Source organism: Amblyomma maculatum, chromosome 10 (assembly GCF_055883805.1).
Source record: "Amblyomma maculatum isolate TAMU_Amacu chromosome 10, ASM5588380v1, whole genome shotgun sequence".
Classification (NCBI taxonomy): domain Eukaryota; kingdom Metazoa; phylum Arthropoda; class Arachnida; order Ixodida; family Ixodidae; genus Amblyomma; species Amblyomma maculatum.
In genome coordinates this window covers 148,436,033-148,463,532 of record NC_139353.1, presented here as the reverse complement: position 1 = coordinate 148,463,532, position 27,500 = coordinate 148,436,033, and the positions used below count along the sequence as shown (strand labels likewise).

General features: G+C 45.8%; 1 protein-coding gene across 1 annotated transcript in view; it reads left to right on the top strand.

Moving 5' to 3' along the window:
* The window catches only part of LOC146177690 (uncharacterized), a 104,053-nt gene that overhangs the window by 56,510 nt on the left and 20,043 nt on the right, over positions 1–27,500 (top strand). Inside the window, exons 5-6 of the mRNA XM_084580533.1 lie at positions 3,169–3,353; positions 24,722–24,833. Coding sequence (XP_084436659.1) covers positions 3,169–3,353; positions 24,722–24,833 — 297 coding nt within the window. The remainder of the gene's footprint in view (positions 1–3,168; positions 3,354–24,721; positions 24,834–27,500) is intronic.

The window sequence follows — 27,500 nt, the reverse complement described above, 5'->3', positions numbered from 1 at the left end:
AGTTAGGGAGGCGGTTTTTGTACGTTTAGTTCCATTTACCAACCCCTGCACCATGTTATCACGTCTTGAAGGGCATTGTTTAAGTCATCCTGGTCCTTCGAAAAGTTAATTTCATTGTAATTAATGCAGTCATCGGCAAAAAGTTTGATTTTACCTCTTATGTTAGTGGGTAGATCATTGATAAAGATGAGGAATAAAATTGGTGCAAGGACGCATCCTTGGGGTACTCCCGATGTAACCGATGCAGTGGATGAAATTTCATGGTTAACTGTTACATACTGAGATCGGTTAGTTAAATAGTCCTCTATCCAGTTGACAATGGAGCCGTTGCCTAAAGTTGGTCTAAGTTTGCTAATTGGTTTTATGAGTTACTTTATCGAAAGCTTTAGAAAAGTCTAATGAAATTAAGTCAATTTGTTTTTGATTATCAATGCTTTGGGACAAATCATGTGTTAATTTTAGTAATTGAGTGATGGTGGAAAGTCCTCTCCGGAATCCATGTTGGACGGGTCACACTGTGCTCTCTTGGTCAAGGTAACTTTAGAATAATGTGTTCTAATAATTTTCCTATCGTGCATGTTAACGAGATTGGTCTGTAATTTGGAACATCATCTTTGTTGCCTGTTGTGTGTACAGAAATTACTTTCGCAATTTTCCATTCTCCAGGAAGAGAACAAGTAGAGGATTTAAGAATTTAAGAAAGATATAATGCAAGTATTTGGTGTTTACTTCGGCATATCGGTGAAGAAAATTGTTAGGAATATTATCAGGGCCGTTTCCTTTTTTCGTATCAATCGATAGTAGCAGGTTCAGTACTCCAGCCTGAGTTATCGTTGGCATATCTAATGGTCTCTGGCAGACATGATCAACCACCGGAATCTGGCTATTATCAGCTGTGAACACGGAGTGAAAATATGTGTTTAAAGAGTTGGCGAACTTTTTGTTTTGGTCTCGCGAACTGAAAGTTCCAGGTGTTGCTCTTGGAGAAAAGCAAAATACTGGGAAGATATGCTCCGCCTTCAAGGTTGTGATGTGAAATGTTATGGTCTCCAGTTTGTGGCCTTCCATCGTGCATCTTCACGTACACGCTCTTATGAACCTACTTTCTTGATCACCAATCCTTTAACGCGATAGCGCAAAGGGATGATTCTCCGGAAAATTTGGCGTTGGCTTTGTGTTTCACAAACACCGGCTTACCTCTGGCAGGTGGTAGCTGGAAGGTTGTTTGACTATCAAGTGACCCGTCGTCTTACGTTAGGAGACCCTGATATTCCCGAGTTGACCGGTGCTTGGAAGAAATCTGAAGAGGCACAATAAAAACAAGGGATAATAAGGAGGAGGAAGATGAGTAGGAAAGGCAGGGATGTTAACCGGTAAAAGAAACCGGTTTGCTACCCTGCAAACTGGTAATAAAAAGGGATAATAAAGGCAAGAATTAAAGATTGCTAGTTAATCTATTGTTAAAGCAAATATACGAAAAGGAAGGATCTGGAGGGAGACACGGAAAACGGGAGCCAATGGCGTGTCGCGTGTCATACCCTCGAAGGCGGAGCTTAAGTGGCACCGCAATGTTACTAGTTTTTGCCTCTCTAACAACACACGTATTCTATTGAATACCGCCATAAGATTCCACATTATACGAGGACCACCCGACATAGACATAAAGAATGAAGCAGAACAAATGTTACGGCATGTGCTTGGGACTACTCTCTGTGTATGCGTTTGAGATTCCTACATAGCTGGATTTTTGTGCCCTGCTCCGATCTCAAAGGGGAAGCCCGCGCTCTCAGTGCCTGCCCTCTCTGGCATGCTATCTGGCCTTGACGTCACCCAGAACACAAGTCAATAGAATGTCATATCACTTGGCAACTACCACATGCCAAAAGTTAAAAAAACGTAATTTCCAAAATTACCTCTTCGCTCGATTCAAGCTCGGCACGTCCACGCCTAGAAGTCGCGGCCGCCATGTTGCAGTGAATGGGATTGCAGAAAGGTCTCCGTGATGCTTGCCGAAAACGGGGCAGCACACGACTTGCGTATCGGGCCTGCAATGGCGACGAGGATAATTAGTGTCTCATTTTTAGCATAAAAAGCTGTGTGTTCGATGAGAGTATTTTCTTACTTCTTACAATTTCGTACTGGCCAAATGACAAAGGCCAACTTAAGGTGTCCTCTCAATGAGCGTGTATGACATCTCCCACTGAGTACTCGTGGAGTGGTGCAACGGTGATTGCTGTCATCTGTTCATTTGCAAAAAAAAAAACTGCCTCCAAGGTGCCTGCCTTGCTGACTCGAGATACCCGTTATCCCCTGCGTGCCTCCCTAGGCCGCCACATTGTCCTGCGCTAGAGGTGTCAAGAGGCATTGTCCTAACATTGCTCTTGATGCTCTCCTAATGTCATCTTTGAGCTCGGAATTACGTAAGCTCTCAGAAAAGACGACAGAAGCTATGTTAGTACATTCTCGTTCTGTAGCAGCGCGCAATTTAATGTATCCGTCTAAACGGAGCAGAGTTATCCTTGTAACTGCACATGCGCACGTAGGGCTCATCGTCGACTCCAAGATGTCATGAGCTGCAGCCACGAAGTGCCGCTTGAAGCACGCTCAAGATGCACGCGATGTCATGCGACCCCTCGAATGTAGCAGTCGCTGCAACTCGCTCCTCAGAATCCGCATCTACAATGCCATGGCGGCTTCGTGCGCTCAGTACACGCAACTATCAGTGTCCCCTTGCGCACGCTTGCTTATGCGATAAAACTTGCTGTCTGGTTTTGTGAGGGGAAAAACGGACGCAATAACCGCGATTGAAACAACTATTTAATAATAATAAATGCATTTAGGAACAAAACACAGTATAACACACCTTTCTATAGTTCTAGATTACTCAAGGAACATCAAGAATACATCACATTTCAGTGTTGACGCCTCTGCAATAGAGGCGACAGATACAACTAAGTTTGTTATTGCTGAACGATGCTCTAGTGGATGTCGTAGGTGAGAGGAAAGATATAATATTGTGTTGCTGGCATATCGAAACAAGCTTTAGGTATAAGAAACCAATTCTCTGCAGATAAAGTTCCTAATAATATATTGAGGTCTATACAAAGCTTTGTGTGATCAGCCTCAGTAGCTTTCAGTAAGTCTGGGGAACATGTCTCTCTCGAGCAGGTGCAGTTCTACTGTCTGCTGACTACTCACAGTTGGAGCTACGAATTTTGGCGCACCTGTCTAAAGACGAGAAGCTGCGAGATGTGTTCCGGAAGGGTTGCGATCCCTTCCTCAAAGTGGCCAGTGAATTGAACCAGTGCGGCGAGGACGATGTGAATGAACACCAGCGGCAACAAGCAAAAGGCGTAAGTTTGTTTTATGTCGCTGTTTTAGTTTTTGGATTGAGTACAATATTGAGAATTATGCAATAAGTACTTTTGCACAAATAGCTTGGCGGTTGATTGGTTCGCGGCCTGCTTAGCAATATAGCTGAAATCACTACTGTTTTGAGCTTACGTATGTGTACCTGCCCATATAGGCGTCCATTAATGCGCCCGTACACTGACCAAGCCCACCAGACGAAATGGTTCATTCATGTATAAAACGATCTGTCAAGCGTCTGCAAGGCGAAATAGTTATATCCTGCATTAAATAAACTTTCGCGGTTGTGGTGCAACACTGATGAACTTAAATGATGGTAACGCGATGAAAAATTATGAATTGACAATATTCGAGCTTACTCGGTGCGTTACAGCCCGCAACAAAATTAAAATTCTCACCCCTTTTTAAACGTGTATCTCGTTAAACTACACGCCATAGATAGACTGCTTTTGATATTTTTTACTGCGAGGGCCCTTGAACCGCCGCGAACAAAAAAAAAAGTGTTGTGGCCCGACCACGCAGCTGCAGTAACGTCTGGTATATATTACAGAGTGGAAGGTTGTTGAAATAGACGTGGGATAGAGTCCTAATTGGAATAGGTTGACCTATGAGAGAAAAATGCCACTGTCGTAGCGCCACGCTGGTCCAATTCGCCGCCTACAAATTTTTGTTTGCTTCTGAATGACCGGACAATGTGCTCCATTTATAATAATATTCTAGGTAGTAATATTCAGATGAGTACACATGTCCACGTGTCTTGTCCCCAGCATGGAAAAAAGTAGAATTAATTGGATATATGGTATACTACATTTGTATGCGCATTGCTCCAAACGTAAATTAGAATGGCTAAGCTGCACCTTTAGGGCAATTTATTAGATATTGACACATGCCATTCATAGACGACGAAGATTTGAACGGGCGATTCGGAGAAGACGACGAAGCGAAACGGAGCTCCGCTTTTGTGCTGCCCTGACTGAGTGTTGGTGTTCTTCGGTGCCAGAGTGCCAGAGCGCCTTCTGTGTAACGTTACTTTACAATATTGTGTTGCCCCAAGAGGCAACACAATTTCCCACAATGATATAAAGATATATCTCACAAAGGTAAGGTTCGATAAAATACAAACATGATCCAACAACTGCCCCCGGGTCATAATTCATCTGTACGTGCGATGTATAAACCTGCTGCAAACTCTGTTCTACTGGGTGAGGCACACAGACGTGCTCAGTTCAGCACTCCAGGCAGGTGTGCTGAGTACAGAAGGTACAGTGCATTTTACAACGTTGTTTGAGTTGCTGGTATTATTAGTTTTGAGCGGTGAGCATCTGCGCGTGTAATAATTTGAAAGAGATTTATGACAAATACAAGAAGCTGTATCTACATTACTCGGCTACGTATTCTACGGAATTTCAAGTAAAAGGCCTTAGCGAAACGAAGCGCCATTACGTCTACGTATGTAATATTACTCGCGAAGCCACAAAATTAATGCTATTGGCATGCAGGATGAATGTAGCGTCCTTGAAAAATCTCGACGGGTTAGTGAGAGGTTCAACAATAGCAAATATTATTTGTTGAAAATAGAATCATTAAAAAGTGCTTTATTTAAGCTTGCACTAAAAGTGCGCATTTCATATTGCACCAGAAAAAATTCAAGGAAGCGAGGAAACTTTGTAAGTATGAAATTAAGCCGGTATCGAGTAATCAAGAATAACAAAATTACAAGAACACAAGGTTGATTACGGGCGATTTGCTAAATCACGCCTTGTCGCAGTGTGAACAATCGCACCGAACTTCCTTTGTTTGGGGCTCACGCCATGCCTATCATCTTACCCGAGGAGCAGGTGGTTGCTGAGCAGAATTGTCGCAAACCTTTGAAAGCTTTGGTGTGGTGTTTTCAATAGCCTCCGGCATGCGACCTTATCACTGTGACTGTAGCGCACGGAACGCTTTTGTGCTCTTGTTCGTTCATGCTTGGTAATGCGAAGCGCTGCTTTATCAATTCCTTTGCCGCACAAGATGCGCAGAGATATATCTCGAATGGATTGGTGTGTGGGGCTTAACGTTCCAAATCGGCTCAGGCCATGAGAGACGCCGTAGTGCAGGACTCCAGAAATTTCGACCACCTGGCGTTCTTTAACGTGCACTGACATCGCACAGCACGCAGGCGCCTTGCTTTTCGCCTGAACCGAAAAGCGGCCCCCGAGGCCGGGATTCGATTCCGTGCCCTTGGGAACAGTAGTTCAGCGCCGTAACCACTGCGCCACCCCAGCGGATATATCTCGAATGATTCTAGGCACTAGGGTCCGTTTCCACAATTTTCAAGGTTTCTTTGGTTATCTTTTGCGTCTTTATCTAGATATTCTTCGCACGCTGTAAACTGAGCACTGCCGAGTACAACGGACGTCCTCTGTTCGATGACCAGGAAGCCCGTGGGCTGCTATCGCCGCCGCTGAGTGGCTTAGTTCTTTTGCGGGCGATAGATAGCCCGATATAGAGTTGACGTGCTACACCTTTTTGTCCTTTTATTGCGAAAGCAGTACTACGCCAGGTTTCGCCTTTTCGCCGTACCGGAGCCTACCCTTCACGGTCCGTGGTCGGTCATGTGACAACTGACGTCATACCAGAGTGAGAGACTGGGTAGCAAGTCGGCTCTTCGGCGTGCCGTAGCTGCGTTCCACTGTCGAGCGGCGGTGGTGGTCGGTCACGTGAATACTGACGTCATACCAGAGCGAGAGACGGGGGACCAAGTCGGCTCTTCAGCGCGCCGCAGCTACGCTCCGCGGCCGGTCGACCACCTGCGAACGGCTGCAAGCGATTGACGTCATACAAGTTGCAAGAGCTTGTAGGCCTTGCTGCGGTTCATGGGGCTACAGAAAGAAGAATCTGTGAATAAAGTTTGGAGACGTCTAAAAAATTTGCCTTTCATTTCGTGGGTACACAGGAGGTTAGCAATGTGCACCACCACAATGTGCAATGTGGTGGTGCACATTGCACTTGTGCAGCAATGTGCACTTTGCGTAGCCAAGCGGACATTGTTTTCGCAATTTGTAGGCTTAACTAAACCTAAGCCCCAGCTAATTTATTGTCGTTTATGGCATAGTCACCACCACGTGACATCTGGAAGGGGTGCTTAACTGCGTCAACTTCGAATACCGCCGAAGATACCTGATGAATAGAAACCACCAAAGACCAGGGACGGCCAAACGCGGCAGTACCATCGACCATGTAAAAAGTGCTTCATTTAACTTTGCACTAAAAGTGCACACTTTTTTATTGCGCTAGAAAATATTCAGGGAAGCGAGTTAGAAGATTAAACAATAAATTTAAGCCGCAATTGAATAATCAAGATTAAAAAAATACAAGAAGAAGGTTGGTCTTCTTGGCTGGTGAGAACCCGTTTAGTTCAGGCAATGTGCACAAGTCTCTACAACGGTACATCTGCTTGTGCAGATCCTTGCGGGACCTGTCGTTCGAGAACTTCGCCGGCTGCTACCATCACCTCACCGGCCTGAAGTAAAGACGCTTATGGGCAGTGGCTGCGACGTACAGCAGGCGTTTGGGGCAACAGAAAACACCGACGACCACTCCTTAAAAAGTACTGACCGTAAACAATGCAGCCGCATTACGTCGTCCTGCAACCCAGCGCGACGTTACCAGTCCCCTCCGTCTCCAACACGAGCAAGCTACACATGAACTCCACCCCTTGAAACCCTCCCGCCAATCACAATAAACCATAGACGCATCCGCCTTCGCGATTTCACAATGGACGTCCACGTCCCCGTACTGGTGAACGGCCACAAGAAGTCGAAAGCTATATGCCCAAAGGAGAGTTCGTGCAATCAAGCCACCGGTTTAAAACTCGATCGCAGTAAACCGCCCACTACGATGGAAGTGCACAACTACGATGGAAATACACGTGTAAGGGCACACTAGTCCCTGGAGCAAAGTTAGACACTAGCTTTTGGAGATGAGGTTGCTACACACTAAAATATGAAGATCCTCCTTCGCCGCCGACGAAGCGAGATGAAGTACCAGCCATTAAACCACCGCTCTACACGATGACATCGAGGACAACGCGACCCGACTCCAAGATGACACCGCCGTCAAGCAAAGTGGCGACGGTGTGCCCTAGCTGCGCCCTCGGTAGATGAGGGAGCCGAGATCGGACATCATGGCCCACGCGCAATGCGAGGACGTATACAAGCGACCTTGAATTTGCTTTCAACGATAGAACTGTCACTGCCCTGGTAGACACTGGAGCCTACTATCAAGTCAGCAGTGGAACATTTGCCCCCAGCTTAGAAAACTATACGACCGCTTGGGATGTCCCACTGATTCGGACCGCTGGTAGCAACCTGACTAATCCGTTGGGGCGATAGATTGAAGAGCAACCGTAAATAAACGTACTCACCTCACGAGCTGTGTGGTTCTACAGCAGTGTTAGCGGGAAGTGATTTTGGGCACAGACTTTCTACAGAGTGAGTGAGAGAGTGAGAAGTTTGGGCTTAAACTGAACATTAAAAAGACGAAGATCATGGCGTCTTGCCCTATCAAGTCCTGGAGCATCAATGGACAAGAAGTGGAAGCTGTGACAAATTTTCTGTTCTTGGGCGCCAAGATTACCTCGGAAGGAGACTGCAGCCATGAAATTAGGAGACGCCTGCTTCTGGGAAAGAGAGCAATGGTTAGCCTTGACCGCCTAGTAAAGAGCAGAGACATTAGTCTGCCAACCAAGATCCGTATAACCCGTGCTATGGTCTTTCCAGTTGTGATGTATGGATGCGAGAGTTGGACTGTGAAAAAGGCTGACCGCCGAAGAATTGACGCGTTTGAATTGTGGTGCTGGCGAAGACTCTTGAGAGTTCCTTGGACTGCCAGAAGATCAAATCAGTCGATATTGTCGACCATAAACCCTGACTGCTCATTGGAGGGTCAAATTCTAAATTTAAGCTCAGCTACTTTGGTCATCTGATGAGAAGAGAGGAGTCGCTGGAGAAATATTTGATGTTGGGAAAGGTTGAGGGTCGCCGGAGAAGGGGTAGGCAGCGAACGCGATGGTTAGATGGCATTCTCGAGGCATTGCAGATGAAGCTATGTGATGTTAAGAAGATAGTGAGAGACCGGAAAGCGTGGCGTGACATGGTCCATAGGGTCACGAAGAGTCGGACACGACTGAACGCCTGAACTGAACTGAACTTTCTAAACGAACATCTGGTGGTCATCGACCTTCGTTAAAAGCTCATCAAGCCTTCGACAGATAAAGCTATACCTGTTATGACGGTATCGACGGAACATGTCGATCTACTCTAAACGTCCTTGACGAAAAAGTGAGCGTGCACCACCGATCAGGCGTTGTAGTCTCCATGGGTACTGAAAACACTGAAACCGCCGAAGGCGTCATCGAGGGAAACACCCAGCTGCTGCTGGATTGAGAATTGGGCATTGCAATAGGCATCGCCCCTTTCCGGAATGGACAAGTTCTGGTCTAGTAATGAACTTTAGAGAGGAACATTGGTATCGTAACAAGGACACAACGGTCGCTTTCCTCGAAACATCAGGAGACATCCGAGACGTCGTCCCCTTCGCTGACGAAACAGAAAAAGAACAATCTGACCAAAGCTCTCATGCCACGTCCTATATCAATGCAGCACTACCCTGAAGCAGGCAAGACCAGCTACGGACAATTCTTCAAAGCTTAAATTGAGTGATTTTTGTCAGCATGGAAAGTGCAACAACTGGGCTGCTCAAGCACCACATCGTCATGGACGAATACGCCCAACCTTTACGCCAAAGCCCCTGCAATGTATCGCCACGAGAACTCCAAGTCATTCGCGAGCACGTGAGCAAATCGACGGAATGGTTAATGACGACGTGATCTAGACTTAGAAGAGTCGCTAGGCGACATCTGTCATTCTTGCGAAGAAGCAATACCGCACATTTCGCTTCTGCGTCGATTACCGCCGCTTGAACACCATAACGAAGCAAGACGTTCTACTCCCTCCCCCGCCGCGACGACAAACTACACCGGTTATGCACTGATTAGGTCTCTTCGCTATTGGAAAATTGATGTCGACGAAAGAGTTCCCGAGATGACCACATTCATCGCGTCGGGTGGCCTATTAAAGTTCAAAGTAATGCCATTAGACCTCTGCTCCGCACCAGCCAGTTTTAATTGTCTAATGAAACTATTCTGACGGGTTTGAAGGGGCAGATTTGTCTGGTATACATGAATCCCGTCATTGCCTCTCTTCAAGCTTTGGTGACCATTTCGAAAGGCTTCGGACAATGCTGGCTTGAAGCAATCAAGGTATGAGGACTGATAATGAAACCAAAAAATGTGCCAATTTGCCTATGAGGAGCTGCTATTCCTCGGCCATGTCGTATGCAAGAAAGGAGTTCGCCAAAATCCACAGGAAACGGAAAGCCCAGTTTCCTGGGCTATCGCAGGTGACAAGAAAGGTGACAAGAACCTCACTGGTTACAAGAAAGCTCTGCACCAGTTTCTTGTACTGCTCGCGTACTATCGCAGATTTATCGAGAACTTCGCGTGCATCACCGAACCGTCGTCAGCGGTCACCGAGCGCCGCAAGCGGAAGCCTTCGATGAACATAAGCGCCGCCTGAAGTCCCCACCTATCTTAGGCCACTATGATGAAAAGTCCGAGACTGAAATTCACACCCATGCAAGCAGTTGGGCCTAGGAGCTGTTTTGCTAGGAAGACGAATACGTTCGATCTGCTGTCGCCTCAGCTCTGATGATTTACCTCATTTTGCCTGATTTGCCTATTTTTTTTTGAATTTTCGAAGACAGCCACATCTTCAAAGCACTACTGTCCCTATGGGAAAAGTACGACTGCTCCTGCGCTAGCATTTCTAAAGGCACCGCACCAACCTAAGGAGGCTAGCACGGAAGAAGCGACCATGGCTTCCCAGGCCATGGAGCGACCAGAATATGGAGATGACCACCCGTCTAACGAGACTTCATCGTTCAGCGGGGATGAGGCAACGACCGTGGATGATGACGAGTCGTTGGCTGGTGTGGCTGACGTGAACGAGGGCTTCAAGTTGGTGAGTCACCGAAAGCAAAGAACGGTCGGGATCCCAGCAGTAATTTTGCCCAATGAGAAAGGCATTCATTTAAGAGAAAGGAACCCCATCTTGCGTTTTGTGGCCATTCAATCACTTCTCGGATCAGCTCCGGATCAGCCAGTTCACCATGCAAGGGCCTCTTCAGCTGGGTGTCTCAACGGAAGAGCAAGCTGACAAGTTCCTTCAGTGCTCTCAGATTGGTAACATCAAAGGTAAAGTGCGGTTGCCCCATTCCTACATGAAGAGCACCTGTGTTATTAAAGGTGTACCAAATGGGTATTCAGGAAGCGACCTACTTGATAATTTGAAACAACAAGGTGTTCTGCACGCGAAACGACTCATGCGCCGTGTGGAGTCTCAAGAAAAGAAATGGGTTGCGAAACCTACTAGCTCTATCATGCTGACATTCGCTCCTAACTCAGATCGTCCAGAAAACATGGACCTGGGATTCACAAAACACGCAGTAGCTTATTTTACTGAAGCTCCTTCACGGTGTTTTAGATGACAACGGTTTGGGTCTGTGGCTAAAGTTCGTACAAAAGGATCGACGCTGTAAGCCGTGCAGTGGCCAACACGATTTTAAAGCCTGCTAGACAAATTTCGCTTTTGCCAACTGCAGTGGCGATCATTCAGCCAGTTTCGGTTGCTGCCCCGTCGGTGTGAGCTCTCTACACCGTCGCATATCTTTCATTGCTGGTCCCAAAACCCAACAGACTGAGAATAGATGGATTTATTGAAAGGAAACAGAGAGGTTGACCGGAATAATTGAAATCTGGCCGGCTACTCTACACTGGGGAAGGGGAAGGGGAGAAGAAAGAAGATCATGATGGGTGACGTTGTGGGAGAAGGCATATGAAATATATATACAGACACAGTAGCTTGCCTAACAAGCGCGAATCAAGCCCGCTGGCGCACAAAAAACGGCAAAGAGCACGCACTGCCTGTACACCCTTCCCCTTGTCCTGCCAAGTGCCCAGCAGCAGTTCCTCCGACAAAGGCCTCTTGTCCAAACGCTTCAAGGAAGCGGCTAGCACACTTCTAACAGACTGAGAAGCATGTTCCAGGCATTGAAGAGGTCCCAGCGTTGGAGGCGGATGTTGTCACGTCACCCAGCAGTGTCCCTAAGAGATGTTAGTCCAGTAAGATGTCAAGGTCCACAGCGTGCGAGTCAGTTATTCGACGTCCAGTAAAAATTGGCCAAGTTTCTGAGCGATTGGAGGATAGCCATACTCGACGACAGGGAGGACTTTTCGGTGCCTTACAAGTGACAAGAATACCAGCTATTGTGGCCGAGGGTGTTTCCCCGTCGGCATCGTTTCTCGACGTTGTGAGTGAGCGCGGTGCGCCAAAATATGGAACTGCATCTGACATTCTCCATGTTTTGTTCGGGGCTCTGCATTCACATGCTCCAGCGATGCCGCCTGGTAAATTGTAGAACTTCCTACAGCTGGTGCTTTCATTGGAGTCCGTGATTACCGGCTTCACAGCCTACTTTCTTTCGACCTAATATGGCAGGTATTCAGCCTCATGTCTCGAATGGCGAATTCGAGCGGGAGAGCAGGTTCACTCGAGAGCACTTCGAAAGTGTTCTCAGACAAGCGGGCGCCCTATAGTGGGAGAGCAAGAGTAAAAGCACTGGCTTCCAATGGCAGAGGAAGAGGGCTTTTCCTCCGCTGAGAATACCCGAGTGCACACCCGGCTGCTCCCTTGTCTAAAGCGAGAGTAGAGAAAGTCACATGGCATAAAGCGTCATATCCGCCCCACCTTTTTTTTCTTTTTCTCTTGAGTCTGCGACGCTCAAAATGGCGGCTGCAAAAAGGTTGGTGCTCGGCGAGCGGAAAGCTTTGCTCATGTGCTGTATGCATGTTTGAGAGTCGCTGCTGGCGTCGAAAGGGCCAAAGGAGGCAGATCGCCGCGCTGTGAGCACAAAGGAATACAAAACAAGCGGTTCTCTATACGGAGCGTTGGCCTCTTCTCGGGTTGCAACGGCCGCCACTGCGGGCAGGGCTGTCACGCAGAGAGCATTCCCGTGGGGGTACAGTTACACCCTCGCTTGGCATGCTCCGGTACTGCTCTGTACTGCTCGGTGCCTCTGCTCTCGTCCTCCCAACCTAGTGCGGCATAAAATCCACCAGTGCCGTTTATATTGCAATGGAACTGTGCTGGTATTTTAAGCCGGTTAGCTGAACTGAAACTATTCTTGAAAAAGACGTGTTCCAGTATTGGCCCTGTCTGAAGCTGGCCTGCCGAGCGGGAAATATTTGACCGGATATGTCGCCCGTAAAAACGGCAGCATAAAGTTATTTCCTGCAGGCAGTGCTGCTTTACGTACGAAGAGAAATTACACATATTTCTTTAAACGTTACCAATCTTTGCACGATGACATTGAGGTAGTGGCTGTGAGAATACAGGTCGGCTTTCAAACTCTTTCTATTGCACCCGTGTACGTGTCTCAGCGGAAGAAGGTAGCAATTGATTTGTTTCTGCAGAAACTCTGCGACCGCTGCCCAGCATCTCGGATCATCCGCGGTGATTTCAACGCTCATCCTTCCGTGTGGGGTGACAGAAACATGATTTCTCGTGAAGGCAAACACGTAGACATTGGTGACGATTTGGACATGTTTCCAATGACTTAAACCCCACTTTCTTCCGGCCTCTAGCCTTAGCGACAGCTATAGACCTGGCTTTGCATTCACCCAATGCCCGCGTGAAGTGGTCAATAGCACCTGACAGCACAGGAAGTGATTATTACCGGATTTTTGTCTTTTCTGCCGACTTTCGTAAAGGCGATCCTAATATCAGCCATGTTGTCAACTGGGACAAATAAAGAGAGCACCTAGAATGTGTTTCTGGTTATGTTACTGACAAAAATATTAAAGTTAAAGTATTAAAGTAAAGTAATAAATAAAAAAGTAAGATGGCAGCAACTGTGGCGGTCAAATTACTTGATCATTTGCCGATGCCGGATTTAAAACTCAGGAACCTTTGGGCAGCAAAAAGGGCGGAGCAACAACACACGCGGAAGGGGACAGAAACTTGAAGACGTCCTACAATAGGCTGAAGTCTGCCAATCGGCGGTACACGAAGAAGCTCTACAGATCACAATGGGCCTCATTCTGCGCTAGTTTGACTGTATTGTCACGATTACGATAATATGGCGAGTCATTGGCAGTCTTGCTGGAGAACTTCGCCCTTTGAAGCCTTCTGAAGCTCTTGTAATGCGCAAGGAAAAACCCATTGCGTACTTGGCAGAGGAGTTTGCAGATCTTCTACAAATACTGAAAATGACCTATATACTCCATCTGCTTCCTGTACGTCTATCATGCACGCCTCGTTCACGCTTAGGGAGCTTCAGACTGCGCTCAGTGGCCTGCGGCGCCGGTGTGCTCCAGGACCCGATGGCATCACCAACCAAATGCTGCAGAACCTGCCCCTGGCACTTAGGAAGGAGCTCCTAAACTTCATCAATCGAGTTTCGGAGACTGGCGACACTCCTTCGTCATGGAAGGTGGCATATGTAGTTCCAGTGCTGAAGCTCGGCAAAGACATGACAGACCTTACTTCGTATCACCCTGTGTCACTGAACTTCTGTGTGACTATGCTCATGGAGAGGCTGGCATATGAACGCTTATCGTGGTGGCTTGAGGTCACCAAGGCACTGCCAACTTGTATGACAGGATTCCGGCGAGTGCTAAGTGCCCGTGATAGCGTCTTAGCTTTTGGTGAGTCACACTGAATACCAGAGAGCTTTCGGCCTTTCGACCTTAGCCATTTTTCTTGAAGTTGCAAAAGCTCATGACAGATTGCTTCAGAGCTCTTCTTTGAACCGATTGCAAGGCGTGGGCATACATGGCCATATGCTAAGGTTCATTTACACTTGAAAGGAAAGATTAACAGTGCTAATAAATACTCGTTTGTCAGTGATCATACGGTTCGAGTAAGGTTAAGGTGCATCATAAGCACCGAAAGGGCTGTACCACGAGTGCTCTTTCCCCCACGCTTTTTAGCGTAGAAATGGCTGGCCTTCCCGATTCATTGCGAAAAAATTGATAGCAAGTGTGTATGTAAATATATGCTGTCGGCATTTGTATTTTGATTTCTGGCTACCAACACAAGCGATTAGCCCTGATAACTCGTCAGGCTCTTCTTTGGTACAAGCTTACCTTCAAGGGGTGGGATTGTCTCTATCAGTGCAAACATCCGGCTATGTTCTATTGCCAATTGTAGAAAGACGTCATGCGCTGTTAAAGATAGACCTTGGTCACTCTTCTATTCGCCAATTCAATCACATGCGCTTCTGGGTGTCATTAGTGACTCCGGGCTATAGTGGCGAAAAGCTGTCGACCCGATTGTCTCATTTCTATCTTCGCGTCTCAATGTGAATCTTGAAATTGTAAGTGAGCAATGGGGAGACCATCCTTCTTCAATGGTCGAACTTCACGAAGCGCTAGTGAACAGTCTCATAATGTATCAATTAACTTTGTCTTTGGCATCACAGCTTAAACGTCTCGAAGTTTTCCCTAGAAAGAGCCTAACAAAAGCCATTGGAGTTCCACAGGCGGCAGCGAACAATGCAGTACTTCATGAGTCACTATCGAAACCTCTTGGCTTTGTCGCTTCACACATACCACAATGCAACTTTGCCACCTCGGAGGAACGGTAGCTGGGCAATCCCTTCTCCAGCGGATCCGCAACAGACCTGAGTCGAGAGCCTACTTGGCGCTTAATACTCTTACTTCTCTAGGCATTAATGCTCGAAGGCAAAGGATACGGTTGAAACCGCCCTGGTAATTTCTGACCCTCAACTGTATGGTCATGACTCCCCATGTGAGCGCAAAGCATAGTTCTCCTAAGGAAAAGAAAACCGCAGCAGACACAGGACGGAGGCTAGAGACAACACAGGGCGGTACTGGCAACTGAAACGTTTATTGAAAAAACAGGGGCTTTTAAAGACAGATGGCACATGTGACCTTACAATCAGGTAAAGTGGGCTGAAACATGAAAACCAAACAAGACCTTCGGCGCACCTTAAACGACAACAATCAGCACGTGGAAGTTGATAAAAGGATGATAACAAGCATAATCTGTAAAAGAGGAAATCATTACAAAATAATCTGAACAATCTACAACAGCACATGAATGAAAAAACAAAGATCTCCGCACTAGATGAGCATGACCGCACTAGATGAGCATCCAAAACAAGAGGTTCAAAATAATTTTTAACGACCGACAACCAGGGAAGAAAGTGTATGCAAACAAACCAAACAGTTCTCCTTTAGCGGCAACGCTTTCGCTTGTACTTGAACATTTGGAGAGTATATGCCCGCCATCTTCACATTTTCACTGATCATTCTGTAGGCAAGGTAAAAAATCTAACTCAGCGGCTTTTTACAATCCTTCTATGGGCTATACATAGCCTGCACGCTTTACTAAAGTCGTATCCTCCCCAACGGCCAAAAGGGGTGCTATTGAGGTGGTTTTAAGGAAGCTAGAGTCTTGCTCGGCTCAACCTGTTATCATCCTAACAGATTTAAAATCTGCCCTTCAAAGGTTAGAGCGCGGATTCCCTAATGATGCCTTGTCTATAAGCTCTCTAAGCTTGGTGCAGAATCTGCACAGCAAAGGCTTTACTCTACACTTCCAATGCGTGCCCTCACACATAGGTGTCAGAGGCAACGAGTTGGCAGACAGTCTCGACCATAAAGCCCTGTTAGGTACTTCCTCAAAAAATCCCCCAAGATGAAGTAAGACTCTCCAGAGAAACGGTACTCAACCATTTTAGTACCCTGTGGAGTCCGCGCCTCAGGCCACGTGTGACCAAGGCACTGAGAAGACTTCAGGCTACTCTGCTACATCGATTTCGCGCGAACTCTGTCGTACTCCTGCCTGAATGCATAAGACGGCATGGCATCGTCTCTGCAATGTTCGAAATGTGGTGTGTGCGGCGATATAGAACACTATATTATGTTCTGTCCAGAGTACAATGCGGAAAGGATGCTCGCTTCCCTCAAGAAGACAGGAGCCTTCAAAATGCACTTCAGGACATTGTCTGCCCGAGTGGAAACTAGACATGCAGAAGGGAGGCTTCACGCCTTCTTTTGCAATTTCTGCAGGACACTGAGCTTGAGTCTAGATGGTGACAGCTGGAATGGACTATGTTCTACTTTGAGTGAATGTGTGCGTAGATGGTGACGTCTGGTGTGGACTATGTTATACTGTGAGTGAATGTGTGCATTTTTTTAAATACACAGCGCAACAAACATAGGACCAGCGAGTAGTCGGGAACAGCGCTGACTATCAACTGCATGATTTAGTGAAACAACACGATGTGCAGGCCGTGGGGGATGCCAGGTAAAACATAATGTAGCTTTTCTTCCGTGCACAGAAGGAGTGGTATACAGCGTGCCTTTTACTTGCGGATAAGATTACATTGGTCAGTCAGGAAGGTGTCTTAACATAAGGCTTAGAGAACATGAAAACTCTCTAGAAATAGTCCCGTCATCGAACCGGGCACTACACCAGAAGGAATGTAGCCAAAAGCCCCCTTTGCACCCTCCTTGCACTCCCCTGTTCAATGAAACTACAGTGTTGTACAAACACAGAGAGAAATTAACACGAGAATTAAAAGAGGCCTATCTCATTCACAAGAATTCTGACACATGCGTAAGCACCCCATCTGTTATCATTCATCCCCGAGAAATCTCATATCTTGACGAAACTGGTTAAAGTGAAATGTTTTATCTACGAACATGCGCACTTGGTTGTCAGAGAATTTTTGTATGTATATATTCGTGTTGTTTCAATAAATCATGCAGTTGATAGTCAGCGCTGTTCCCGTCTACTCGCTTGTCCAATGTTTGTTGCGCTGTGTATTTTAAAAAAATGATGCACCAACTAGCTCAACTCACAGTACTTTTGCAATGTGTGCATAGATGGGACTTCTGGAGTGGAATATGTACTGTATGAACACACGGACGCCCGTCGATACAAGCTGCGATGACTCAACATAGAGTTCAAGCCACGAGAGAAAATTTTGGTTTGGGTACTGATACGCCATTGTGAACTGAGTTAAAAGCTATTTTGGTGGTACGTTGGCCCATAAAAAGTCCTTCGACGCATGGAGCAGCTGGATTACGAGGCATACGCGATGGCATGACCACATTCCAGAGGCGCCAGAAGCGCCTATCAATCGTGCATGTTGTGCGTCTGAAGCCTTGTTACGCGCGATAAAGGCACTTTGTTTTTTTCCTTTTTTCATGTTTACCTTCTTCTGTTTGTTTTGGAAAAAATTTAGAAGAGGCTTTCAGCAGGGGAGCAATGGCGCGAATTTTTGAATTTTTTTGTTTTAGTTTTTAACAGCCGGCGGATTGCGGCTTCATACTGCGGCTGTAGGATACGGAACGATTTTGTGCTTTTTCGCTTTTCTTTTTTCTGTTTATTTCCTGGGTTAGTACACGACATAACATAAAAGGAAACTCGGTTCAAAACATGAAAAAAAACCACACACACAAGACAATGTACATGAATGAATGTCATAATCAGCCAGCGTTAGACTGGCCTCGTCGCATTAAAACTTCCGCCGCGACAACAAAGATTCCACTCTTGAGAGCCATTCGGGAGGCTCTGCACCCACTTTTTGAATGGCAATAAACAACTACACATTCTCTCGAAAATAAAATCGAGCAGGTCTTGCATATCTGTCACTGTATTAGCCTACCATTCTGAAGCGCCATTTACAGTGAATGCCCATAAGCATAATTACATCAAATGAAACCCTATCTATCCTCTTTCTCTATGCTTAAATATCAAATGCCGTTCGGGTCTAGTAGAAAATAGTTCTAGATGGTTCGTGGTAATACATCCCAAAATTAAACCCCTTCCCAACAATATAAAAAACAAATATGGTCTATTGTGCTCTTTATTCATGCTTGTGGCCTCGAAACGCGGCTTTATAATTTTCTTTGTAGCGCGAGATGCGCCGAGATCAGTGTCGAAGGACTGTAGGCAGGCACAACTGCCTCCGTAATATGCCAGACTTTGCCAATATATCCTGTTTGATTTTTTCTCGATGTTTCAACGCTAACTGCGCACTGCTGAATACAATGAGGATTCTCTTCATGACGGCAAGCGAGCAGGTTTGCTGCTGACGCGCGCTTCAGCCCAATAAAGAGTTCATTCCAGTGCTACATCTATCTGTACGTTTTTTCTTCTACGACATTGCCAGGGCCACGTGATAAATATATTCTCATGGCTTTTTGCCAAAGTAGAGATAGAGGACGAATTCTGGTGCTCTACTGTGGACGAAAACGCAGACGAAGGTGCGTTCTAGAGCTGGACTGTATTACTTGCCTTCTTGATGGCCTGCTGCTATATATATCTCCAATACTTTTTTGTAAACATATTTGTTCTCGTTCAACTGCTAGGGGAAGAGCAACAGCCAAGACAGGACTCCGTAGCAAACACATTCTGCCAAGTTACTTATCACGCCGCTCGAAGGGGATGTTACACTACCACCTTCCGCGTACACAGCCGTCATCGCCCACGCATCGACCTCGTGACCTTCTGTGGATATGGTGTCTACGTGATGGATTGACTCGCAATGCACGAGCTCGTCAGCACACACAGCATATAGGATCCTACCTTCAGGCTTGTCAACCTGAAAATCAAGGCACTGGTGTGGTTGGAGATCGGTGAGGTCGCGCCGAGTCCTGTTCAGAGTCTTGTAAGTAGGGGTTTCGGTACCTGCTTGGTAAGCCGATTGGCCGACAGATTTCCATCAAGGAGATCGCGTATCGCGCACAGAGCACATACTTGTACGGTGTCTTACATGTCGCACAATTGGGACGTATTAGCCGTAGCTCTGAAAGTCGACGGCTCGATATCCGGGAGTGCAAAGGTGGCTACGTCCTTACATATTTCGCAGAGATGATGCCTTCATCTTTCTTATTTAGATGGTCTGTGCTGTGGTTATGGGATTATCCAAAAATATTGTCAGTGTGAGTAACTGCGGAACTACCGCAATACGCACCAATTCAAGAGGCTCCGTTGACACACTCCATCATGCACCAGGCCGAAATTGGACAGCCCGACGCGACTTGTGTATCTGGAACTGCAGGCCACGTCACCAGTTGCTTTTCAGCCACCTACTTCCAAAAACGTCTTACTGATCCTCACAAATTGAAGTTGTTATGAGGCAAGGAAGCACAAAGCTTGCTTGGTCATGAACCATGTACCTGTTCATGTCACAAGACGCCCGAAGCGTCATTCCGCTTCTCTCTCGTCGCCCTTTCTACACTCCTCGTCACAGCCGCAACCCAGCCGAATAAAAATAATCTGACAACAGCCGCATCTCTCTTAATATCTCTAACCTGGGCCACATCATTTGACACTAAAGAAGCCGTTAGATATCGCCCTACTTTCACTATCCAAACTCCGCCTATTTCTGGCGCACTTTGTTTCCTTATGAACAGCCGTTTTGCAAGCCCTACGCAGACTCCTCTGACAAGCTTCTCATAAATGCTGCGCTGCTTAGTTGTACAAGGACAAAGGAACTGGACAAACGCTGAGGTTAAGGTTAAACTCAGCGTTTTGTGCAGTTCCTTTGTCCGTGTACAACTAAGCAGCGCAGCATATATGTAATGTTCCAACTAGCCCAGTCTCAAGCCCTTCTTAGCTCTGACAAGCCACTGGTCATCCCCCCAGTGCCGCCGACATTTATTGCCCGAACTTCACAGCCTACATCTTGTTGCCCGCGTGCACAGTTCTGTTCGTAAACGTGATGGCTCCAACACCTGAATGTGATATTGCTCGCACACTCTGCCCACAAAATCGTGTTTTAACTAATCAGACTGGAGTAACATGATCGGCATGCGCGTGGATAGTGTGCCTGTCACCACTTTGATCGATACAGAGCACATGTGTTGGTTATGTTTGCATTATTCAGCACCGCTTGCTCAAGTAGCTCAGCCCTACCACCATAGTCGTCCTTGTGGCCAATGTAGTAATACCTGCACCATTGGAATGTGCAGTGCTGGATGTGCCTAACATGAGTCGATATATTTCGGTTTTGCTATCGGAATAGCTCATTGCACTGAAAACCTGATCTCTGCGCTCAAGGACGTTAATGAGCCGTTAATGGGTCTCTCCTGCGGTCTTAGGCAAAAACGACGGCAGATGGTGCTTTTCAGTTTATTACCGCTAGCTTATTTTTGCAGAAAAACGATGTCTATCCAGTTCTCTGTATAAAAGATGCGCTGCTCTCCCTTGAAAGACCTCAATACCTTTGATCCATCGATCTTCGCGCTGGTTATTGGAGACCGCTGTGGGCCACATTGGCCTCCAAAATAGAACTTTTGTTTCTCCAGAAGGACTGTATCAGTTTAAAATCATACAGATTAATCTTTGGTATGTATTGAGGCGGTCTTTTTCAGTCTGTTGATGGAACCAGTCCTTGAAAGATTGTCTATAGTCCGCTGGACATATCTGAGTTCTTAAAAGACAATTAATTGAAAGGAATTGCGCGATATACCTACACTTAAAGGATATCTGCTATTTGTTACCATATGCCTCAATATGCGATGTTGTCAATGAAATCAGGCCTACGGAGGAGTAGTATTCCAAAACAGTTGCGGAACCAATTTTCTACTTCCTGGAGCTGAAGTCTTTCTATTTGAAATCAACCTGTATGAGTTATGAAGAGCAGCTGTATCTCCAGAAAGAGGGTTTATGCATCGGGTCTTGCTTGGGTCCAGACCTTAGCGGCCTACTTGTTTCCCGCTGGGCAAGACTGCTAGCGAACGCCTTTCAGCACACAGGAGTGATGAAAGTCTGTAGATTAGGGAATGATTTTTAATTCTATTCGAAATATCTGCGGATTTTCACAGCGACCTAAAAGACTGTTGATATATTTTAAGACACACTGAAACCTATCTGGTTAATCTAGGAAGTAATCAGTGATTTCCACATCCGTTTTCGTGGCCATAGAATATTTATCCCCCCAAACTGCCCTTTGCTAATGTTGTGAACCACGCTCGCGAGGGGAGCTTCTTTTCACCTCCTCACATTTGAAGCTGGTGAAGTTGGCATTGTCAAGACTGTTATGAGGTGCGCCTTCTAGCGATCCTGCGAGCATGAAGTCAGCCCCAGACTACGCGTCCACATGAAGAAGCTAGAATCAGCAGGGTATCCCTCGCATCGGCTGCGAAACTTGTGTTTTCATGAAAACGTTGCTAAGTGAACTACGAAGGTAACTGTAAAGCCAAGCTGCTGACTGCACTGAGGTGCAGACAGCAATGATCCCATACATTCATCAAATCTCACAGAAGCTATAAATTGTTGGCAAAGCTGGCATGCGTTTAGTACTCTCCGCCCAAAACAAATATGCACAACTTTACCACAAGGTCAACATGCCAAGAAAATCAAAGCTGAGTACTCTAAGAAGCAATAGAATCCCTTCGTTGCATACAAGACTGCAGAATTCTACGAGATCTCGCTTTCATGATGTAGATGCCATGTGGACCAGACCGGTTGTTGTGTTAACGACTGGTTCTTAGAGAACTAAGACTTCCGGACTCGATAAGGGAGCAATATACAACTTCATTGTGCTTCATGCCGCGGTTTCCGTCCATCCTTAGACACGTGCAGGAGTATAAAGAGATACAAAGAAAAATCCACATGCCAGATGTTCGAGGCCTTGTGCATGCATAACATAGATGATGAATGTGTTAGCACCCCGTATAACCTACTGCACAAGAAGGAACTTGTCTTCCTGGATGATCTCCTTCATCCGTCATTTCCCGGCTCTGATTCCATCCCTTTGGTCACCTGCGTTGCCATGGTGGTGCAGTAGTTTGGTACGGGATCGAAGCCTTGCCGTGGCCGCCGCTTTTCGATGGAGACGCAAAGCAAGGCGTCTGAGTGCTGTGCGATAGCCGTGCACGCTAAAAAACCCCGCGTCATAGAAATTTTCGGAGTCCTCTACTGCGGCGTGTCTCATAGTCCGAGTTGCTTTGGTTTGTTAAACCCCACAAATCAACCAACCTCTCGTCACTTCTGGCTCCCACTCTAATGTGAAAATTTTCTATTTTTTTGTGACAGGTGTCCATTTTTATACATATATAATACCCAGCTATTTTACGTGAAAAAGCTCATATTTCTCTCATTTTATCACACTGATAGTAGCCAGACTATTACAGTTTGTTTTCTTTGTGACTGTAAGTTTCTTGTGCCTGTCAATAAACCTCAATACCTTGTCAGCGCCTGTGTTGTGTCGTCACGTGGTTGTTTCTTTGCTTTTTTCGTCCCCAATATTTCTCCTTGTCTAGCGTATGGGCGCCGCAGAGCCTTGAGAGAAGCAAACAAAAATAAGAATATAAAAATGAAGCAACATTTCTAGAAAGTAAAATTTAGAAACCAAAACCTAAAGTTACTGCTACTAAAAATGAAGATAAAAGAAATAATGTAAAAAGAAAAAACATCAGCAGCCAGAACATTCCCGCTTCCGTATTTCTCCAGCGCAGTCTAAGCAGTGCTCTCAAAGTTTCCTTCCTCTACCATATTTTCCACTCGGTTCACGTATGGCTGATTTCCATCTTTATTCTGCAAAGATGCTGGCATCACCGCTGAGGCTTCGGCTAAGTTTCTCCTTTTATTATTTAAGGTTATGTATTGGGATTGACTATTTTTACTCATTTTCTATCTACTGGCACGGCCGCTCGATGGAACCGCAGTGTGCGGATGAGAAACTGTGATGTAAATTTTGCGAAATCTGGTATGATGGTTTGGTGGTCTGTGTCCCTTAGTACTTCGGTAAATACCTTAGTATGGTAAGTTGATTGTTCCGTGATTTTGCAAGTCGGTGGCATCCCGTTTGTGATGTATTAGGATAATATTGGCGTTCTTTCGCGATTACAGTATTATCGGGGTCATAAGTCATTGCATAAATATGATATTATGGCCAGTTTTTTTAACGGAATCTCTCTGCACGCTTAAGACTCGATATGAAATATATTTCAGATTTTATGGTCAGGGTATGCTCAAGGGATGGTGGATCAGCCTAAGTAGACGAGGTTCTAGCGTTAAACGCTGCCAAGTTCAGTTTTGAATGGTGGCCGTGTAGCTAGTGGTAATAGCTTTCTCTATACGCTGCGCCACAGCCCTGCTGCTTCGCTCTGGGGACAAAGGGCCGGGAATTAAATGGTGTATTCATTCGGAAGTTGATGGAATACTAAGCTTAGGAGCCCAAATGCTGTACTGCTCAGAACGTGCATTTTCGGGCGGGGGTCACCTTCCTCAGATCCAACCGCTGACCAGGTTGGCACTGCTACTACTGCTAGTAGTAGTAGCCGTACTAGTAGTAGTAGTAGTGGCAGCAGTAGCAGCAGCATCAGTAATAGTAGTAGTAGTAGTAGTAGTAGCCGCACTAGTAGTAGCAGTAGTGGCAGCAGCAGTAGCAGTAGCAGCAGTAGTAGAGATGTAGTAGTAGTAGTAGTAGTAGTAGTAGCCGTACTAGTAGTAGCAGTAGGGGCAGTAGTGGCAGTAGCAGCAGTGGCAGTAGCAGTAGTAGTAATTGTAGTAATTGTAGTAGCAGTAGTAGTAGTAGTAGTAGTAGTAGTAGTAGTAGTAGTAGTAGTAGTAGTAGTAGTAGTAGTAGTAGTGGCAGTAGTAGCAGTAGTGGCAGTAGTGGTAGCACCAGCAGGATGGTAATTTGGGGTTCTAGTGACTGATCATTGAATGATATGTGATAGGCGATAATGAATTAATGAGATCGTTGTAGCTAATTTACTTATGAATTAGTGCAATGAAAAAAAAATAGTTTCAAAGGTATCAGAATGCTAGTACTGGGAAGCAATGCTTGATGATGCTAATTAGAAAAATTTAGAATGTGCATTTGATTAAAGATATAATTAAAGAAAAAGGAAAAATTAGCACAAAAGTCTCAAATTGTTTAGAATGAAAAGCCAATGTTTTCTTACGCTAAGTGCCGGTGTAATAACAAAAACTTGAAAATAAAAACCAAGAAATAAAACCATAAAAAAGCGAAACACGTCGTAGGTGCGTGTGAAACGCTATCGCGCCATACCCTTAACGGCGGAGCTGCTTTGTATCCACTTGAGAACACGCAGCACTGGCAGTCCAAACCCCGTCGTCACCGCTCTACAGTGTATGTTAATACAAAGGGTTCTGCTCGTGGTTTCTTTACCTGAATTTAATTTTTATTGCTATTCATGACCACAATTCGACTAAATACTGCTACGTTTAATACGCAGATCTGCTACGGAATCATCTATGGTCAAGGTCCCGAGACAGTGGCTCAAGAGCTTAATATGGAAACAGAGGATGCGGAAGATATAATTAAAATGTTCCATCTTACTTACCCACGTGAGTATCGGCATCCTTTGCACGGCATTATGGCCTCCCCAGGACATTAGAAATATCGAATTTTGCCTAGCGATGGAGAGTCAGCACCATCTCCCGAGGTCAGTTCCATACCCGCTATGTTTAGAGGCTGTACCATTTTTGCAAAAGCGGAACTCGCTTCAGATTTATTAAGCTCATGAGTTGCTTTCGTGGTTATGGCGGACATCATATAACAAGCACAATGGTTTAGTGAGTTGGTTAATTAACCGATTGGTGTAAAAGTTTTAGCACTGTTTATTTTGAAGGCAATTTGCATTTGCAGAATTGAAGCTGATACTGCAAGTAGAATACGCAACAGAAAAGACAAACCTACTATGGTTAACATAGCAGGCCATGTTTATCGAGTGCAAGATCTATTTGCAATCGCCGCAGCAGCGGCTGCATGACAGCATAATATAACTCACTTGATGCTCAGTACCATCCGTTTGCGACGACGTTACGATCCACTCGAGAGAATCGTTATCCAGAGATAACTAGTGATTCACAATCAGCACAGTGTTCGGCTAAACAAACGTTTTCCACTTCCTCCTGCGTAGCTGGATTAGCCACAGCAGTAGGTAACCATGTGCGCTCAATCTGTGCTGAAGTACAGTTTTGTACGCGGCTTTGTTGCTGTTGTTATTCAGCTCCGAAAGGTGAAGTGAAGATGAAACTAATGCACATCCCTTACATCCAGTAGAGCTTACGCTGTAATATCTGGGGTCGTTTTAAAACCTATTTAATCCACAACCTTTCATTTGTGTCTCTATTATTGCACACATGTAGTACCCTACGGTCGTAAGACACCACACCGTATGAAACAGCACCTAACATACACTGCCACCAATGCCACCAGTACAATGCCACCTGCAAACATTAACGGTGGCTTAGGCTGATCATAGTAGTATGGCTGTAACTATATGCCTCTTCTGTCATATGCTTCTATATGCTTCTGTCGCCGACGTTAGCAGAGGAGGCTACGAGAAAAACCATATGCACGTCATCCACGTGTTGTGTTCTGAGATGACTCTTATCTTTCGAACGTTGTAAACGTCTGAAACTGAACGTGTAGGCACCGACGGGGGCGCGCCGTAGTTGTTGCCTGCTTCGCCTAACCCGCGGCCTCGCGCATTGCCGCTGCATAGGCACTGAAGGTGACACTTTCTAGAGTGAAGGTGCGCGATCCAAGGTCTTGACCGATGAGTAACGACGCCGCAGGTTTACAGAAAACAGCTCGGTTTATTTCAGACAAACAGCCTCTGAATGGCACACCGAGATAGGAGGCAGAGGAACAGAGCAGCAACACTGTCGAGGCTTGTGAGAGTGCTATGCTACGACTAAAGAACAGACGCTGCAATAAGATGCAGAGAGAACGGTGTAATGCAATACGAAAAAATTGGAGCGGTGAAATAAACCAGGTTCCGTGTGTGGCAGGAACTCGCGAAGAAACTTAATCCACGGGCACGCTTTTCATCCTGCGCCTTCATCCTGTGAAGCCGCCGCGACATATTCACTGCACATAAGCACGGTGGTCCATGCAGGCCGCCAACAGTTAAACCGTTGCAGGAAGGCAGCCGCCGAAATATCAATTGGCTCCCTTTCGCCGCCTTTAGCCGCTGCTTATCTCATTTTGGGCACCAGTGTAATGCGTTTAGTCGCAGTTGATTTGCATGTCAATTCACTGCGATGAAGGAAACAAAGCGTATGTAGTTTTAAAAGCTACAATCGGGCACGGGATCCACATAGTACCCAATAGAGGATGGATGGATGGATGGATGGATGGATGGATGGATGGATGGATGGATGGATGGATGGATGGATGGATGGATGGATGGATGGATGGATGGATGGATGGATGGATGGATGGATGGATGGATGGATGGATGGATGGATGGATGGATGGATGGATGGAGTATAGGAGCGTCCCCTTTGAAACGGGGAGGTAGTAGTCGCTATCATGCTCATTTTTCTCCCTATATCTTAATTCTTGTTTTAGATTGGTTAACTATACCATCGTTCTATTCATTAAATTTTTGTTTCTACATTAGTAACATTATGTCACTTTTCTGCTTTTAAGCCACCAATCTTCCAGTCGTATTTTTGCTAGCTTCCACCGCCGGATATTCACCCGGCCACTGGCATCTCTAAGCTTCAGGAACAGTGACTGCGCCTGCATCGACTTCCCGATGGATACCATTACATTCGAGTATAATTTGGTCAAATCTTTCACTCGAGTTACCACATATAGCACATGCGTCATCTTCATTGTTAAATTTCTTTTTGTAGCTGCGGGTTCTAAGGCACCCTGATCTAGCTTCAAAACGTAGGGCACTGCATTTCGAGTTATCACAGAAAGCTTCCTTCCTGATCTGCCTTTCCCACTTTCGGTATAATTCGACACTCTGTTTCTTTTCTATCGAATTTATCAAATTTTTGCCTTCTGCGTTTTTCACCTGTTGCTTAAAGCTCTTTATTCCTTCCTCCTTGTGACCAGCATACTTACTGGTTAGTTTCTTAGTTCTTTTCATCTATTGTGAGTCAACGCTTTTTAAGTACACATATTTTGAATACTTTAGCTGCCCATCTGTTACTATCCAAATTCCTCAGGCGTTCCTCATATAATATTTTACTCTGAGCTTCCCGTACTTT